Source organism: Gymnogyps californianus, chromosome 8, assembly GCF_018139145.2.
Source record: "Gymnogyps californianus isolate 813 chromosome 8, ASM1813914v2, whole genome shotgun sequence".
Lineage (NCBI taxonomy): Eukaryota > Metazoa > Chordata > Aves > Accipitriformes > Cathartidae > Gymnogyps > Gymnogyps californianus.
Genome location: NC_059478.1, coordinates 5,895,028 through 5,913,629, shown reverse-complemented (window position 1 = coordinate 5,913,629; position 18,602 = coordinate 5,895,028). Strand labels below are relative to the sequence as shown.

The following is an 18,602-nucleotide window of genomic DNA, read 5'->3' as shown; positions in this document are numbered from 1 at the left end:
TGCAAAGTACAGCTGAACCGTCCATTCAGCTCAAATCGAGTAGAAAGAGACCTGCCTGGTGACCGGCTCGTGATTTCTGACCGGGCCCAACTACAGCCACAAGTGGTATCGCTTTATTGGCCAGTTTCCAAAGAAAGTTACTAAATGATTGCCTTGTGTAAATATTCACATAGCCTGTCCTTTATAATTCACCCAGTCGCTGTTGATTCTTCTGCAGCTTGAGAGAAAATGTTACTCCTATTTAAATAAAATCCTCCCTCAAACTTGAGTTAAAAAAAAGACCGGATTTGTTAAGTTACAATTCTACATCCCAGCTCATATCCCATGACTTTGTGAATGCTAAAGGAAGAAAAGCAATGTTACACAACGTCAACGTGCTTTTTTGTAGCAGTTTGGTGATGGTGGATGCCTTCATGTCCTAGACCAACCAGTTAATTCTCCTGCCAAGCTGCTTTTCGGTAACCGGGTTCTCAACCCGCACAGGCCGAAGCTACCCCCCGGTTTTGCCACGCACTCGCCTCTGTCACTTGCTGAGCTGGACTTCTGCCACCGGTTTCATGACACTTGTCCTTCTGTGGACAGGGTGGTCCCTCTGCCCGCTCCTGACAGCCTCCCGTGATGAAGGGACTGGCTGGTTGTGGGGACAGAGCGATGTAAAATACTTTTGATTTTCATGAAGTCCTTGACACCTGCAGCTCCTGCCCGCTTTGGCCTCCTTGGCTGTTCCTTACTGAACGGCTGGAAGCAGATCAAGTCAAACGTGCCTTCGGCTGGCATGCGAGATGGACAGCAACCAAGAGCAGGGCCCTCAGGGAGGCCTTGGCCTCTGTAGATCAGCCACTCAGGCTTTCTCCTTCCTGCTTCGCCGTTCTCCCCGGTTTTACAGCCTCTACTGCGCCCGGTGAGAGCTTGGCCACGATAACAGAATGTGCTGAATCTGCCAGGCAGGGGAGCGGACTCTGTCCCCTCCCGGCCACCACCAGCAGGGTGGCTCTGGGGGTCACGGAGGAAGCCGCTGCCTTTCTGCGCTCCTGGAGAGAAGGCGCGATCCTGCTATCGCTACATGCGCTGTGCCCTCGTGCCGTCTCAGCTTCCTGACGCGACTGGCGTCGGTATCGATACTCGTGCACGTGCTCGCCCCTCGTGCAGCGTGACACGCACACGGGTCTCATAGCTGAACGCTTACAATACGGTCAAGGGATGGACGCAACGTTGGCCATAGGGCAGCGGGGCAGCTCGCGGAGGCCTGGGTAGAGACAGAGAAAAAGCAGGGTACCCTCTGGCCAGTCCTGCCCGGGGAGGGAGGGGGGGGCACAAACAGGGCAGCACACGCAGCCCCTTTCGGCTTTAGCATCCCCAGTGGGCCAGCGCCGGGTGCTGCGGGAGCGTAAGGGGAACAGAGCACGGGACGGGGCTGGGCTCATGCGCTTCACCTAAACGGCATCTCCCATTGCCACGTACAGCCCTGCCAGTTCCTGTACTAACTGTTTATGGACCTGTTGTCCACAAATGAGACTCATCCTGTTTTGAGCCTTCTGACACTCTGCCTCTGTGGCCCCTGTGCCAGTAAGGTATCCTACACACAGCATAAAGAAGTAATTCTTTCTGCTCATTTGAACACAACTTCTTACCCGTTTTACAAGTGTCTCAAGTCCCAGTATTGGGGGATTTAGTGAACGCATTAGTCAAATCCCACCCTTCAGCCTTCTGCTCTCCAAACCGAGGAGTCCCAGCCATTTAGTGCCTGTTCCTTCCCAGCACCATTTCAGTTTCCTTTCCCCGTGCTTCGTCTCAGCTGTTTGCCGCTGGGCTCCTCTGGGGATGTTAGCGAAAAGGCTGCAAGCTGAGTTCGAGGGAGGGTGCAGTCTCTGCGCTGCTGCTCCTTGCGCCGATGCCTTTCCCCAGGCATGCCCTGCTCTGTGCCGCTGCTTCCCATGAAACGTGTCCTGGGCAGGGGGGAATAGGGAAGGGGTTGGACCATACCTGTCCCCTGTGCAGGCACAGCAAGGCATAGCATCATTTTTTGTTGTCCAAATGAGGCCAGGAGCAGCTACACACACTGTCTCTGACCTTCTGCCTGTTGCAGTCTCGGGACCACGCTGGAAGGGGAGCACTGGGGGGGGTCCCCCCACATCCTTTGCCCTCCAAGCTGATCCTAAAGACACTCCCCAGCCTCCCTGCACTTGCACAACAGGAGGTTTCAAGAGTCTGGGGTTTTGCTGGCTACGTGTTCAGGTTGTTTTGCTTGTGGTACTTTTCATCTTCATAAATCAACTCTCAAAACAGTTCCCTCCTCACTGTCATTTAGTTGTTTAAATCTGCAACGCTGTTACTTAATGCAGGAAGCTGCCAGTCGTCCAGTTTGCCTGAAGGAAACTCTGCACGACCGCAGAGTTTCAGAAATACAGCCAAAAAAGAAGTTATCGTTTCCTGAACGCTCCTGAGAACGGCTGCTGTTCACCGGGCAAAAGCCGTCCGCCTTTGGCGAGAAGGAGGGAAGGAAAACTACACATCCCAGCAGCCTGCCGGGTGCCCGTGGAAGGGCAGAGTTCACTGTCACGTTGACAGCGGAGGATTAAGGGCGTGCATTGCACGGGCTGTCCTGCCACCAGCGGAGCCAAAGGGCCTCTGGGAAGGGCAAGCAGAGGGGCCAGCGCTGGCCTCCTCTTGCCACCCCTCTGCTTCACTTCGCCTCCCTGACCGGCTCCGAACCTGCCCGGGTAAGTGTCCGACTCCGCAAGCCACTTTGTTCCTCTGACTTCCTTCTTCTGCCAGAGCGGGAACAGCACAGGGAGGGGAGGGACGAGAGCCGGGCGGCAGAGAGCAGCAATTATACCCCCCCACACGCCTCCAAATCTTGTATTTAGCAAGAAAACTCAGCTGCAGAGACAGTGCGGGTGGGGAAAGGTGCCCTCCTATGCTAAAAGAGCTGCTGTGAAGGCTGAGCTTGAGATTTTTGTACAGAAATCCGCACCAACCGCTCTCCAGCGGGAAAAGTTTCTTGGGAGTTTTCCATCCCGCCTAGTTTTCCCGCGGGCAGGCGTTGCGCTCGTTCCTGCATGGCCGTCCAGTCCCAAAGTGCTTTAGCAGAGGGGGAAGTATCGCTGGGGGGGGGTCAGGCTGCAGTTCCAGGTTCACAACACCCAGCCAGGGCACTGCTCGGCCCCTTCGGCTGGGCGCAAGGTCGGGTGGGGGTAACGCTGCTGCACAGGGGCCGGGCGGTGTTTCTGGCAGCGACTTCGCCTTCCAGCACCGCCGTCTCCCGATCCGACACGCCGGAGGCAGGAAGGTAAGGTGGAGCCGGCTCGTTGCTCTGCGTCGACCTGGCTGTGGGATACCGGGTGCCCGAAAGCACGCGGGGCAGCCTGCCGAGCCCCAGACTCCAGGCCTGACATCTTGGAGCACAGCTGAGTCCATCCGAGTCCGTCCGGGTGAGAAACCAGTGCCTCACCCCACTGGCTTGTGCCAAGACAACTGCGGTTTGCGTTAGCCCTTGGACTGCTTGTGGCCTGCCGGGAAGCAAAATAGCTAATAGCCCTTGGGCTGAAGGTTCACGGTTATCGGTGGCATCCATCCATTTTCACACCACCTTGGTAATCATGGAGGGAGGAGCCTCCTTCTCCGCCGTGAATCACTGCTCCTCTGTTTCTGCTTATCAGGTTTACGGGCGTTTAGTTGCAACTCCCAAGACCAAGACGGGATGGTGTCCGTGAGGGGGGTAGGACTTGGTCAGCCACTTGAACGGTGGGGAAATACGTCTCCTTATGACCGAAGGAGAAAGTGAAACAAAACGGTGCAGAAGCCAGAGCTCCAGGGGAGAAACAAAATGGAAGAGAATCCAAGCGTGGATCTGTGTGGAGGTAAGTGAATCCTACTCTTACTCCATCAACCAGAAAAATCCCTTTGCAAGATTTCAATAGTGACATGGGAAACCTAAGCAAAATAAAAATAAAAAAGAACCCCCTCTTTTCCAGGCCAAGAAAAGCAAGTTGCTATGTTTTTTTGAAGGGTGAAAGATTAACAACTTACTTTCAGTTTCGGATTCCCATCTGCAACAGGTTTAGACTCTGTGTCCAGGATGGCAGCACAAGGAAGGCTAAAGATGGAGCTCCAGACTGGGAGAGCTTTCTTCCCTGCATCCCAGTGCTTCCCATCTACAGATGCTTAAATAATAAGCCAGTTTTCCACCACCTATGGATGGGAAGCCTCGGGAGGAGGCAGGGCAAGGAGTACTCTTTGTGCCCAGCTTGAATAGCAGGATACCTCCAGGTTCCTCATATTTCAGTTTCTACCGTGTACTTACATTCTCCGGGTGCCCTGTTATGACTACTACATATGAGTATTTTAGTGATACCATGATGCTATAACCAGCTCAATCTGTCCTAGGTGGTCAGAAGTGTTCCCGTAATAATCAGCAACAAGGAATGTAAAAATCACGCTCCAAAGGACAGCATGTTCTGACACGTGACAAGTGCAGCTTTTTGTCTGCTTTCAAATTAGCAGGGAGTTCCTTGCCATTTTTATCAGTCTTTACTAATTTTAGCATATTCATTTCTGTCATTGTAGCGCTTGATCATTCATAAGCAATTTTTCACAAACAGCGCCTGAAATTTGAGCGGCACTGTTTGGTTTTGTAAGATTGAGAATATGTTGCAAACGCTTATGTCCAGCCTCAGAATTTCTCTATTGAATTATGCTCCAGTGTTTGCTTTTAATTATACATTACCATAGCTCTTTGGGAGAGCAGCTCCAGAACAGGAGCAGAGAAGGAGCACAAGCAGAGCTAACATTTACATTTAGCCAGATGCTTGAAGTGCGTTGGCATAACTGTTCTGGCCAGTACTCCACAACAGCCTTAGAAATGCTTCAAATCCATCGCCTTAATTTACCAACCTAGGAAAACCCACTATCTGCGGAAGATGTGGTAACATATCCTACCACTTAATGAAAGAATTACCTGCCCACCCCACACAGGACAGCGTGGGACATCGGCTGGGATTGAGTTAACTTTCCTCATAACAGCCTGTACAGCGCTGTGTTTTGGATTGGGGGGGGTGGGGGCAAAAAAAAAAAAAGCATTGGTAACACAGCAGTGTTTTGGCTGTTGCTGAACAGTGCTGGCACAGCGTCAAGGCTTTCTCTTTTTCCCCGCCTCTCCCCTCACCAAGTAAGTAATCTAGGGTGGACAGAAGATTGGGCAGGGACCCAAGGTGGGCAAAGGGATATTGCATACAGTATAACATCACGCTCAGCAATAAAAACTGGGGTACAGGAAGAAAGGGAGAGGGGGTTGGCTTCTGACGTGGCCATTGCTCCGAGACTGGCCTGGCATCAGTCCGCTTGTAGGAGGTGGTGAGCGATTGCCTTTGCATCGCTAGGGATTTCCCACCCCCCCGCTTTCCTTCACCTATTCAGCTGTCTTGAACTCCACCCATGAGTTTTCTCACTTTTGGTCACCCTGTTCTCTCCCCCATCTCACTGAGGGTAGATGTTTCTGACATGCAGCTTGTGTAGATGTTTCTGAAATGCAAGAACTGGGAGTTTTACAGGGTGGTGGTAAAGCACTGGGTGTTCTTGGCTCCTATATGGCTAGCTGAGCTTGTGAACTCTGATCCCAACAGCTGGGCCAGCCCAAGGTGAGGTGGAGAGCACAGCAGAGCATCCTGAGCACCAAGAGACAAGCAGGTGGCCTGAGACCTCCTGCAAAGCAGAGGAGGACTCTTTGGTGTGTACATCACCAACTGCTGATGGAGGAGAGATGACACTGTCGGATTCAGCTGGTCCCACAGTAGAGGAGAAGGTTCCCCAGGAAACTGAAGAATCTGGGAAGACAAGAGATGGTGTCTCAGAAAGATCCCAGGAAGAAGATGACGTGGATGAAGGTGAGTCTCTCCCCATCCCTGTGTACAGCATTTCTAAAATGCTGATGACCTGGGCCTTTGCTTAGAGGAGGCGGAGCAGGAGAAAGGGTTGTCGGTTCTTGTGCTGAAAGAGACTAAGCGTGGGTCTGCAAATTTTACTCCCCGCAGCCAAGGTGGCCCACGATAAAATGGACAGCAAAGGAGACAGCCCTGTCCACCAGGAAACGCAGGAGGACCAGGAGACAAGCAAGCAATGTGAAAGCTCCTACACAGCAGAGGAAGATACTTCATCAAGAAGCAAGTCACTGAGCTCTGACAGTAAAATGACACATTCGGATGTGACTGCCACAGAAGATGTCACCAAGGGCCTCTTGGCAGAGAAGAGCACCAGTGTCCCTCTCCTAGATTGGGAGCCAGAAGAGCACACAGAGCAAGAAACACAGGAGAGCGGATCCCAAGGCACGTTAAGGAACAGACGAGGAACCAAAGGTGAGCTGGTGGCTGCGCACTGCTGCTCTTCCGCCATGCACATGCCTGCACTTTCCACAGGCATGAGAAAAATGGTATGGTGAGATCTCTAGTGCCCGTTGTCAGTTTTCCAGAGTTGAGCAGGAAGGAAGGTATAAGAAATTAACTGGCTTCTCTCTTTCTCTCTCCTTTGGCTACTGTCCTGCTTTGAAAGGCATGAAACGCATGAAACCACACTGCACTCTGCCTCGTCTTTCTCCTTCCCCTGCCCAAAAAGCAGAGAGCACCAAGACTCAAAGCGGTATTAACCCAAAGCAGTATTCACTTCTAATTCTTTCCCTCAGATGGGAGCTCCTGGCAGCTCTGTTGCTTTTCTTATTACAGCTCAATTTACCTGTTCCTTCAACAGTGAGTGGCACATTTCTTTCTCTTACTGTAGGGCACACAGCCCCAAAGCCAGAGGCTCAGCCCTGCTTGCAGAACGTCACCACCCAAAACACAGACCAGGAGAAGGCCAAAGGGTCCCTCTTGCTGAAAGGTGAGGAAAAGAAGCTTCCCTTGCACGTTACTCATCGACCAGAAGGCACTGATCCTCCAGGAACAAGTAATGAAACACATTTAATTCTTCTTCTCTCTCAGGACCTTTCACAGCCTTTTCTGAGGGTTTGAGGGAAAAATCACCCCCTTAAAAATAGGTTCAGTTTGAGCCTGTAGTAGCAGCTTTCCCTCCAGCTCTCCAGACTCAAAAGCAGGCACATTGTGTTCAGCATGCCGGGAGTACCCTGGCACGTCCTGGGAGGTCTGAGGCTCCTATGCCGATTGCCCCCCTTCCCAGTCCCCCTCTGTGTCGTGGGGCCCCAGGCAGGAACCGTGATGCTGATCTGCACCACACATTTTTCCTGATAGAAAGACACCCTGCTTTGCCATGGAGAGGGACGGAAGCAGTTGTGGCTGGACCTCGCTGTCCTCTTTTTCTGGGCAGAAGCGCAGTAGCCATTGTTCACCCAGCATAGCTAGGAGGAAGGCAGTGAACACAACACTTTAGCTGGGTCGGACATCTCCATATGTGGAGGTAGGTGCTCCAAACGGCCACAAACCTTAAAGAAAACAGAGGAGGGGGAAAGAGAAGAAAGCTTGTGGCCAGCTGCGATTTCCTCAGGAAATTTTGCACCTACAACAAAGCTGTAGCCTTGCCTCCATCCCCGGAGCTGTAGCCCCCCCACCTGGTGTGTAGGAGCATGGGTCTCACAACATTGAGCAAGCAGCCTCTTCACCATTCCTGGGCCCCCAGAGAACATACCAACCTGAACCACTTTCCTAGCGTAGCGGGGAAGGACCAAGAGGGGAAAAAGAGCCTTCGTAGCTACTTTCCAGCATATCACTGCAGGTCACTTGGGACTGACTTCTGTTCCCTGTCTCGGGTCTCTCCCCTGTTGAACAGGGCTTGTCGTCATGAGCCTCATATTGCTCGGCTTCTGCATATTCTGCTTCGGCAACTCGACCTCCAAGTCCGAGCAAGCCCCCAAGAATCCCACGGTGGAGGCATTCCTGTCCCAGTTCAACCAGCTGCAGGACAAGTTTCCAGGACAGAGTCCCCACCTGTGGCTTCGTGGGCGCAAGTTCCTGCAGAAGCACCTCAATGCATCCCACCACACGCAGCCGGCCATCATCATCTTCACGGCCGCCCGCAAGGGCGAGCGGACCTTGCAATGCCTTAGCGCCCGTGTGGCCAACACCTACTCGGCCGCCCTGCATGCCAGCACGGTCCAGATCGATGGCAGGGATAAATCCAGGCTCCAGAGTGACCAGGCCAAGCTGGAGGTGGACTCAGAGCTGAGCTTGGCTTTCCAGGCTGGGGGCCGCGCTGCGGTGATACACCGCTTCGAGTTGCTGCCAGCGGGGGCCACCCTCATCTTCTACAAGTACTGCGACCACGAAAGTGCTGCTTTCAAGGATGTGGCCCTGCTGCTGACCGTGCTGCTGGAGGAGGAGATGCTGGAGACCCACATCAGCCTCCAGCAGGTGGAAGAGAGGGTCCGTGACTTCCTCTGGGCCAAGTTCACCAACACCAGCACCCCCAGCTCCTACGACCACATGGACTCCGACAAGCTGAGTGGGCTGTGGAGCCGCATCTCCCACCTGGTCCTACCGATCCACCCGGTGCAGACCATCGAGAAGGGGGGCTGCCACGTCCACACCAAACCCTAGGGGCAAAGGCTGCCAGAGTCCTGGGAAGGGTTGGAAAGACGGTCCTGGCTGACTCCGGTGCAGGCGGAGGCACAACCAGTGCTATTTCTCTTCAATTTGTTTCTCGGATCTTCCTGGGAAGAGTTTGACAGGTACAAGTTGATCCAGGCCATTTGGCCAGCTGAGTCCTGGAGGTGATAGATCACACGCTTCCTTCTGGCAGATGGGAAGAGCGGATATTTTAGACTGCTAATTGCACAGGAGGACATCGCTGTGTGGGGAGGCAGGAGGGAAAAACAGGACTCTGCAGGTAGCGTTTCTATCAGGAAATACACAAATAACATACAAAACTATACACCAGAAATATACTTCAGTTCAGTAGCTCTTTCATTTCTCCCTGCCCCTCAGTTTGCTAATGTCGTGTACAGCAGTCTCACAATGTACTTTATCTAGAAGGTTTCTCTCTCTTTGCAGAGAGCTGCTGAAACACAGGAAGGTCAAATTCCCCAAAGCCCAACATTTTGAAAGCATGCTTCAAAAAGAAAACCAGTCTGCTAGTCAAGGGTTTGACCAGTCCTGATAGAGTCCCACTTGCACAGACTGACTGACACCCAGCAAAGACCAGATCCTAAATATAGGACGTTCAAACAAACCTGCAATTCAGAAATGTCCTAAACATCAATTACAAGAAATTTCAGGTTGTCAGCACTTAAACACTGCACTAAAGGGGGGATCCCATATGCCAGAGAATAAGCTCTGAATACAGAGAGCAATGAAACAGAAACCACCTTGCTGTCGCTCTGATAGTGTGAAGCCTCAAGGGATTGCACAGGTAAAAGAATGAGTAATACAGTTTAACTTAATGCTACCTCTTTAAAAAAAAAAGTCCACTCTTGATCCCTTTGCCACCACAAGGCTATGACTATCTCTTTGGGCTGATGCATCAGCTTTGGTCCTACACAATAGATCGCTCTTCACCTGGATCTCTGATCTGTGTGTCGGGCAGGAAGCCGTCTGCCTGCCTCTCCCCAGCTAACTTTTATTGATGAATGTAGATGTTAACATTGATATTTATTTCAAACCACGTAGGGCAGCACACCAGATCCTTGCCCTCCAAAGGTACGTTTGCCTCCCTGCCAGGCAGCCGGTGCTCTGGCATAGGCTAAAGCAACTAGGAGCAGAGCTGGGCTTAGCTGGTAAAGACAAAACTTCTGGCGTTAACACTAAAAATCCTCAACGAAGCAGGCTGGTTTCTTACCATGCCTCCTCTTCTGCATCCCACGAAGAGAAATCTGAGTCCTGGAAACACTGTGGTGCCCCTACATACTGTGCTGCTGCAGACGCTCTGGGGTAGAGCAGCCAACTCAGGGAACACCGGGGGGGTAGGTGCAGGTTACAGCATTTATAGTAACCTAACAGTCAGCCCCAGGTGTCAGCCCCTTGTGCCTACGGTGCTGTGTCGTGGTTTAACCCCAGTCAGCGACTAAGCACCACGCAGCCGCTTCCCCCTCCAAGTGGGGTGAGGAGGAGGAAAGGGAAAAAAAAGGTAAAACTCTTGGGTTGAGATAAGAACAGTTTAATAACTAAAGTAAAATATAATACTAACAATAGTAATAATGAAATATAATAATAATAATAGTAATGAAAAGGAATATAACAAAAAAGGAGGGGGGGGGGCAGAAAAAAAACCAGTGATGCACAATGCAGTTGCTCACCACCCGCTGACCGATGCCCAGTTAGTTCCCGAGACGCGATCCGCGCCTCCCAGCCAACTCCCCCCAGTTTATATACTGGGCATGACGTTCCATGGTATGGAATACCCCTTTGGCTAGTTCGGGTCAGCTGCCCCGGCTGTGCTCCCTCCCAGCTTCTTGCACACCTGCTTGCTGGCAGAGCATGGGAAACTGAAAAGTCCTTGGCTGAAGATAAGCGCTACTTGGCAACAACTAAAACATGAGAGTGTTATCAACATCATTCTCACACTAAATCCAAAACACAGCACTGTACCAGCTACTAAGAAGAGAGTTAACTCTGTCCCAGCCGAAACCAGGACATGCTGCCTGCCGGAGAAGGAGCAGCTGTAGCAGAGCACGGCTTATTTCCACATAAGCAGCACAGACGGGGGCCTTGCAGAGCCAGGCTCTGTCTCTGAACTAGACACAAATTGAGAACACTACGGTCTTTTTACAAGCAGTGCATCTGAGTGCTCCGTCCAGCAACCGGACCCTGGCGTTGGCCGGGTCTCCTGCCAACGGTGCCTTGCTGATCTGCCCCACCGATGGCTCAGCTGAGCCACAGCCCTGCACCCTAAATCCACAGCCTGTCTCTTCTTTCCTCCTGCCGCGTGCCTTGACCTGTCTCAGGAGATTTGTGGCCATTAACTTGGAGGAGGGGACAAAATGGAGGAAGAGGAGGGGGTTAGTTGTTCATGTTCTAACCAAAGAACAGACTTTTGGGTTGGTTGGGGACATGAAGACAAGCCCACAGGGGTTTTAACCGTGAGAAACACTGGGCTAGATGGGAGAATTACCTGCTGGAGCCCAGCATCAGCAGGGCAGCCCAGGGCATGGTTTTGTACAAGATACGGGTTGCTTCCTCCCCTCCCTCCTTTTTATTGCCGTACACTACTTTGGTAACAGAAAACACTGTTTCTGCTCTGCACGGTTCAGTATGGGTGTTGATGTAAGAACCGGCAGAGCATTAATCATGTTATGTCAATATCTTGAGGGAGATCTGTATTTTAATGTTATCTCGCTCTCAGTTTTATGTACTCTGTGTGTGTAATGCATAGCCAAGGTATGCAAGAGCAACTTCACGCTGCTTGGGCACATCCCTGTAAGCGTCATCCACCCCAGCTGTTCTAATACAGCGGTATTTTTATGACCTTTTAAAGACAAAATATCTGCTTGCTTCTGAAACAAGACTTCTATTTAAAAAATAAATAATGAGATTGTGAAAGAAACCATCAAAGTCTTTGAAGTGAGACTGGAGTCTTACCATATTCTTGGGTTTTTTCTAGCCATTTTCAGTTCATTACACAAAAGAGATCATCATATTGGACAGTTTTATTTAGGTCAGGGCTGTAGTTCTGCAAACAAAGTGAATATTTGCTTTTTCTGAAAAAACTCCTTTTTCTCAGTTGTTTGGGGCAAACATTTGCAGCTTTTTCAACTAAGACAAAACTAAAAACAACCCCCCAAACAGCTGCTGAATTCAACCCAGACTGAAACATACTGAGGTTTGCATAATACTTAATGATAATAATTAAACTGAAATCCACTGACAACTGAAATATTTTAGAAATACAGAAAGCAAATATTTCTCATTTCAACACCCTTGATCAGATCAGTTCCACCCAATGTCACACCACCTCAGCACACACAAATTTTTTTGTTTGTGGTAAGTTATTTTGCCCAGCTCTGGCCTAAACAAAGAGAGGGCTGAAAAAAAAGAGGATTTACCCTGTTATTCTGGATTTTCTTCAGTCCCTGTCCAGGCCCTGGCAAGCTAAATACTCATAACATTGGCATCTGTTTTCAAATAGATGTTCATGTGATCGATTCCCAGAAGTTAACATCGCTCATCTCCTGTTGTCTGATGTGAGAGGACAAGATTTCGTCCTAGCCCAAAGATTCAGATGAAAATCCGGTGTCACCAGGTGCGGTGATTGCTGGATGCCAAAACCAGGCTGCTTTTTTAGTCTTTGCACATGAATTCAAAAGTGAGTCTGGAGGGAGCAACTGAACGAGCTCCAAGAGTGTCTCCAGGCAGAAGGGTGCACCGGTGGTTTTCCTCTAGATGACGTGCTCACCATGATCTGTGTTGGTAAATAGCATCGTCATCCTTGTACCTGCTCCAAAAACCAGGTTGAATCAAGAGTGGGAGTGGTGCCTGCTGTTGAAGAAAGGCAGAGAAGCCAGGGCAGGCAAGTCCAGAGGCTGCTCAGCAGTGACTGCACCCCTCCATAAACTTTGGGGCTAAATCTGCAGCCCGTTCAGAGAAAGGATCTTTAATATGTACCAAGGAAGAGCCTCCTGCAAGTCCCTGAAATGGCCGAGCAGCGCTGCCCCGAAAGGGAGAGATGCCGACGCAGAGGCGCGAGGCCGACCTTCCCACCCGCCGTGCCGAGCGGCAGCATTTCCACACCATCTCCTTCCCTCCCGCACCCTGGCAGGGCTGGCCCTGGAGTCCCTTCAGGGGGGACAGCAGGACCCCCAGCAAGGTTTCTCCTAGCCAGGGTTTTGGGTTCCCTTCTTCTTCCCAGACTGTGAGTTAATTCAGAAATGCTGCGCTCCGGCGTGTGCTTCCCCAGGGCATGGGTGCAGCACCTGCAGAGCCCCCGGCGAGGGAGACCACTGCAGAGGACATGGGGCACAGCCAAGAGCGGATACACCCATGGCAGCTCCGGAGGAACTAAAGCTCCCCCTTCCCATCAGCTCTCCGACGGCTGCGACAGGCCACCACAAGACCAGGACGGAGCAGGACATGGTCCAGCTCTGCAGCATTACAGATAAATTATTCCTCCCGGGCACCCATCAACTGTCACCCATGCACCTAGTTCATAATCTCTCTGGGAGCATCTCTTCCTGCACATCACACACCACCCCAGCACGGCAAAGCCGTGGGTTTGGCTGGAGCTTATCAGCTGCCTGCTGTTACGTCAATGCCAAAACTAAATTCTTTTTCAATTCCTCAGGTACAAAAAAATAAACAAATTATGCTTATTCTACTTGGCCTATTAAACAATGCATCCCCCTTCCCAACTATCTTCCCCCCCCCCTTTTTTTTTTAAATCCCGCTCTCTGCAGCAGTAGTTCTGCAGGGAAGGATGTGCTGCCACAGGGCGCTCAACAACCCTAAAAATTACCTTGAAAATTACATAGCAGCTCACCCGAGGGGCAAAACCAGCCCTGGAAGGCCAGCCTGGACTGCTCCGCCACAAAATTAGCGCTGATTATACACGTGAGCGTGCCGCTGCCTTGCGAGCTGACATAAACCTGTCGTCCCCAGCATTTAAAGGCGAGTGGCCCAGCCAGCGCTGCACAGGCTTGGCATGCCACCCTGCTCTACCTGCAGCATCCCTGTCCCTGTGACAGGCACATCGTGCCACATCTCTTTTTACCCCTTTGCACCAGCACAGACTAAAGCTGGAAGAAGGCAGGACGCAAAGAGACAGGTAGTGAACCCAGCTGAGCCACGTCTCTCCTGTTGAGCTTTAACCTCTGGGAGCTCGTCCACAGCTTAACCCTCCTGCAGCTCCATGCACTGGCAGGCTCCGCTGCCGCAGGGCTGCTCCCTCGGGGGTCACTTTTAGGCCTACAAAACCTCCATTGTAAGAGAGATTTGGAGATACTGGAAGCTTAAAACTTGCTTTATTTCCCCCCCCCTTCGCCTCTCTAGGGGAAGCAGCCGTACAATGAATTGCACAAAAGAGCTTGGCCTCAGCCTGTGGGACGCGGATCCAAGAGCCTGCAATGAAAAGGCTCGAAGAATACAGCTTGCAAGTGTGTTCCCAGCACGGGGAGGGGGGGCAAAGCCGTAAGCAGACCTCCCGCTGGCCTCTCCCCGCTTTGGCCGGACTGCGCAGTTATGCTCAGGCCGAGGAGAGGGCTCTGCAGATCCCTCGCGAGGGCACTCAAGAGCTGAGGATCCTCTCAGAGCCAGAGCAGAGGCAGCAGCATGGTTCGACAGGAGGGATGGAAACAGCCTCCCCACACTACACATCCTTTGAGGTCTGCTCCGTCCTCTGCCCCAGCAGCCCGGGGACCACTCAGGCATCTCCGGGAAGCAGTTTCTGGTCATGGTGATCTCCACAGAGGAGCAGACCTGGCCTCTTCCCACAATTACAGCTTGAGCTGAACGAAGCCACTGTTTTCTCTATGTTAACAGAGCTGAACTCTTGGAGCTGCTCAGAGAGGTAGAAAGAAGGACCGGACATTTCCCTGGTCAGAGCTTGTGTCTGCAGAGGGGAGCCTTGGACTGCACAGGTTCCTCCTCACAGGGAGAGCAAAGTCCAGTTGTTGTTTCTGCTCCCAGGGCCAGGAAGGGGCATCTGTGCTGGGGCAATCACCAGGTAAAGCCAACTGAGTTACTGGGACTGTCTGGCCAGAGGGATGGACTAAAAACCCAGTGCAACATCCTGCAAGATTGCTGTCAAAGACAGGCTCCCTCCAGCAGCTTGGTCAATGGGAGGAAAACACACACACGCAGAGAAATAAAGAGGTGTCCAAAGACCTTTACACTCCAGGCCAGTCTCTCACATGCATTTTTCTAAACTCTCATCCTCTTTAATTATGATCCCAGGACTTTGCCCACGGGAAGACGGCTGCCATCTGTGACATCTGCAAGTGAGCTGTGAGCAGAATAAATCCCTTCAGGTCGTGTTAGAGGATGGTCTACTCCAGTCCTGCAGGACCTGCTGCAACAGCAGCCACAAACACCAGTCCTCCTTTCCAGAGGCAATACGCTTTGAATCCCCTCCTGAGTGCGTTTGGAAGCTTTTCGGAGAAACGGTTGGCTGATGAAACCCGTTTCAATGAACCAGGAGGTTGAAATAATCCTAGGCAACTTCCAGAGGACAGGGGATGAGTACGAATCAGTCCCCTGCAAGCAGCCCACGTGTCCAAATGTGGCTGGCCCTTACAATGAAACACGTTGGCTGGCCCCAGCTCAATTCTGGTTATGGAGAGACTGTTAGGATGAAACCACGTGGCTCTGGTGCTTGGATGCTAATAAAGAGATCCTCAACCTTTGTGAATCTTTTAAACATTCCCTGGTGGTATTACAGACCTACTTTCTGTTAACAGGGCACGTGAAACTGGGAAGCAACTGGGGAAACCCCCCTGTAATGGTAGGGCTGAATGCAAAACCACAAAGGACTGCTTGCACATGCAGAGCTCAGCCTGCTCACGCATGTAATACAGACCACAGCAGAACCGGTTGGCCCAGTTAGAAAGTGGCAACTTTACTTTATGGTCTGAATAAAGACAGTAGGGGGAAAAAAAAAAGTACAAATTGGGAAAGGCGGATTACAAACGATTACAAGACTGGAAGCTGGTTGTGGTGGCTGGTGATGGTTTTGTTAGCAAGGTTTTAAATGTATTAATCGGTTCAATAGCACTATGTAACCTTTCCATACCCTGGTTACCTGCAGGGGTCTCAAGACTGTGAGGGAACCTTTATCTCCCATACCCTTGCTCCTACAGTGACTGAGAGTATTCAAAATCTCCTCTGAACGTCAAGAAAACAACCACAGTGCTTAAACTCAGGATGTAAAATGGCAAGCAGCATTTTAGCATTGTCTTGCTGCCTTCCACACCGCACTTGCATCACCCCTGTGAGCAGAAGAGGCTCAGGAGTTGTGCTTCTGGGACGAGAGCAGGACTAGCAAGAAAGGTCAGGAGAGAGGGGGCACAGAGGGACCCTGGAGGGCAGGGCATCGCAGGCCACCTCGATTTGGCCCGTCACGCTCCCTAAGCGCCTCACACGCAGATCCCCCTCCCCAAATTGTCTCTGCAGCGAGCGGCACTCAACAGCCTGCTTCTGCCTCCCAGGGCTCCGGCTCAGACACTGGTTTTGAGAGGGGCTGGAGATGATCAGACGCACTGAAACTCATGCGAGACCCGCACTGCTACCGACTCCCTCGCTCAGCTGGAGCTAGCCCCCCCTTTTCTTCTTAGGCACAGCCTCTCCCCCACCTCTGTGCCTCTCCGCAGCTTTGCTTATCTGCAGGGCAGGAGCTGGCTCCAGCAGAACATTACACAGGGCTGCAGCAGGGCAGGAAAGCCAAGAATTGACTCTGAAGCATTTTTTTCCCCCCTGCCTTTGTAGAAGGCAGCTCATGGCGCAACCATGTTATTTGTCAGCGCTCCTCACCCTCATTTTCTCCGGATGGGTCAGAAGCAGATCGCCCCCCTCCTCCCCTTGCCCCCTGCCTGCTAGCAAACAGCTTTGATCAGGAATCCCCAGTCGCTCCCCCCTGCTGACACCCCTCCATCATTCCTCTCCCCTCCCTCCACCTTGAGGCTGAAACCCTTGGTGGGGGAGAGGTGCGGAGGACTCGGATCACCTTCCCACACTAATTACAGCACATCTGGCAGGCAGAAACCGCTGCTCCCCAGATGCCTGCCCCAGGCTGGGGACACCTGATGCCATTTTTGCACAGCCTCTGTCCATGCCTCGCAGCAGCCGGCTCCCGGGAGGGCCGAGGTGTGCCGGCACAGAGACTCGCAGCATCTCGCCAAGAGCTGCCTTCTGATCACAAGCACAGCAGGGGGGGGATCCAGAAGGGAGGGGGGAAGGTACCAGCAAGCCAATTCATTCCTCTTCAGTTGCACAGTTGACTGTCTCAGTGTGCCAGCCTGAAAGCAGCACCTGGAGACGGGGATCGACAGATTCCTTTAGCCTGGAAAGTCTCAGAGAGCTTATGGGGGCTGCTGAGGTGCCATTGCATCTTCTGAGGCGGCCTCAAGCAGAGAGCAGGCTGCTGCGAGTAGGTTCAAGCGGTCTGATTTTGCAGCGTGCTTTTTGCAGTTACTGCATAAAGACAGGACGCACGAACTGAGGTGGTGGAGGACAACTTCCACGTGAGACTTAAGCTGGGCTTTGGCGTGTGACTTAACAAACCGTGGCTGAGAACTGGGGCCTTGGGGCAACTATATAGCCTCTCTTAGTAAGGACCAGGTCATCAGGCTGGCTCACCGTGCAGGCACGATTCATCTACGGTGCCAGCAAGAGCAGCTCTCCGTGTCCTGGGTGACGTTGCCCTCCTTCCCAGCACGGAGCACACGCTGCCCTCCGAGCGTGAGCAGGGCCAAAAGGGATGATGCACTGAAAAACAGAGCTTGCCCGGAAAGGGCAGGAAAGATGAAGTGGCTAGCAAATGTTTTTTTTCTGCAGGAGGAAACGAACGGAGGGCTTCGCGTGGGAGCCAGGGGTTTGCGTGGGGCTGGGGGCAGCCCGAGAACCGCGGGTGGCTCGGCAGGGACCGCTCGCTGTGTCACGCCGCTGCGGGGGCGGCGAACGAGCTCCGAAAAGCGGCGGGAGAAATTCACGAAAGGCCGGGCGCTGGGACCGGCCGCAGGCAGGGCGGTACGAGGGAGCCAGGCTCAGGCTGCCCGCCCCCCTGCCTGCCCCACAGCTTGCGGGCGGGACGCGGGGCCGAGCCCCGGGGCGGCGGGGCCTGAGGAGCCGCCCGGCCCCCCCCCAGCCCAGCCCCATCCCCCGCCGAGCGGCCGCGCCGCGGGTCGCCGCCCGCCACCCGGCAGGTTGTAAAGTCATTAACTCCCTCAGCCATGCCGGCCCGCGCTCCGGCGGCGGCTGCTCCTGCTACCGCCGCTGGTGGGCCGCCTCGCCGCCTCCTCCGCGGCGGCTGCAGCAGCAGCAGCAGCGCGGCATGGCCGCCGCTCCCCGCCGCCGCCGCCGCCTCCTCCTCCTTCTCCTCCTCAGCGCCGCCGCCGCCGCCCCCCTCGGCGCTAAGGTAAGCGGCGGCGGGTGGGCCCGCGGCGGCGGAGCCTCCCCTCTCTCCCTCCTTCCTTCCCTCCCCTCAGGGAGCCGCGGCGGGGCCGGGGCCGGGGCCAGGAGGGGCGCTCCGAGCTGGCGGGGCCGGTCCCGGCCGCCCCGGGCCTGCGCGGGGCAGGGGCAGGGAGAGGGCGGCCGGACCCGCGCTGAGGAGCGGGCGGTCGACTCAGGGGAGCGACGGCCCCTCGCCCTTCCCCGCAGGTTTCTGGTTCGTGCAGGGGATAGCCTGGACTCGGGGTCGTCCCGTCCCCCCCCCGCTGCCCTCCCTCCGTCTTGAGGTGCTTGCGAAGGGGGTTGTGTCGTGTCTCCCCCACATTTACCCCGAGGACCAGACGCTTTGCCCGCTCCCCAGCGGCCTGGCACTAACAAAAGGCCGACGGGGGTGGGGGTGTGCGGGGGGGGTTGTGTGTGTGAGGACGCCTGAGGAGGCTTCCCAGCATCACCAGAAGGACCATGGGGGAGCAGGGCCTTCCCCTGCTTGGGGGTTCGCCCGAGGCTGCCCCCCACGTTCATCCCTAGCAGAAGGTTGACGCCAGTTTAGGGCTGAAAATGAACAGGTTTTCCTCT

General features: G+C 53.5%; 1 protein-coding gene across 2 annotated transcripts; it reads left to right on the top strand.

Moving 5' to 3' along the window:
* Positions 1-2,666: 2,666 nt before the first annotated feature.
* LOC127019125 (torsin-1A-interacting protein 2-like) lies at positions 2,667-10,132 on the top strand. Of its 2 annotated transcripts, none has more exons than XM_050901052.1 (6): positions 2,667-2,720; positions 3,660-3,860; positions 5,622-5,882; positions 6,030-6,350; positions 6,769-6,867; positions 7,771-10,132. In XM_050901052.1, the coding sequence occupies exons 2-6, from the start codon at positions 3,827-3,829 to the stop codon at positions 8,535-8,537; spliced, it is 1,482 nt and encodes a 493-aa protein (XP_050757009.1). In that variant the 5' UTR covers positions 2,667-2,720; positions 3,660-3,826; the 3' UTR covers positions 8,538-10,132. The 2 variants fall into 2 exon arrangements, with proteins under 2 accessions (XP_050757009.1, XP_050757008.1); XM_050901051.1 differs by having other exon boundaries at positions 6,769-6,933.
* Positions 10,133-18,602: the final 8,470 nt, after the last annotated feature.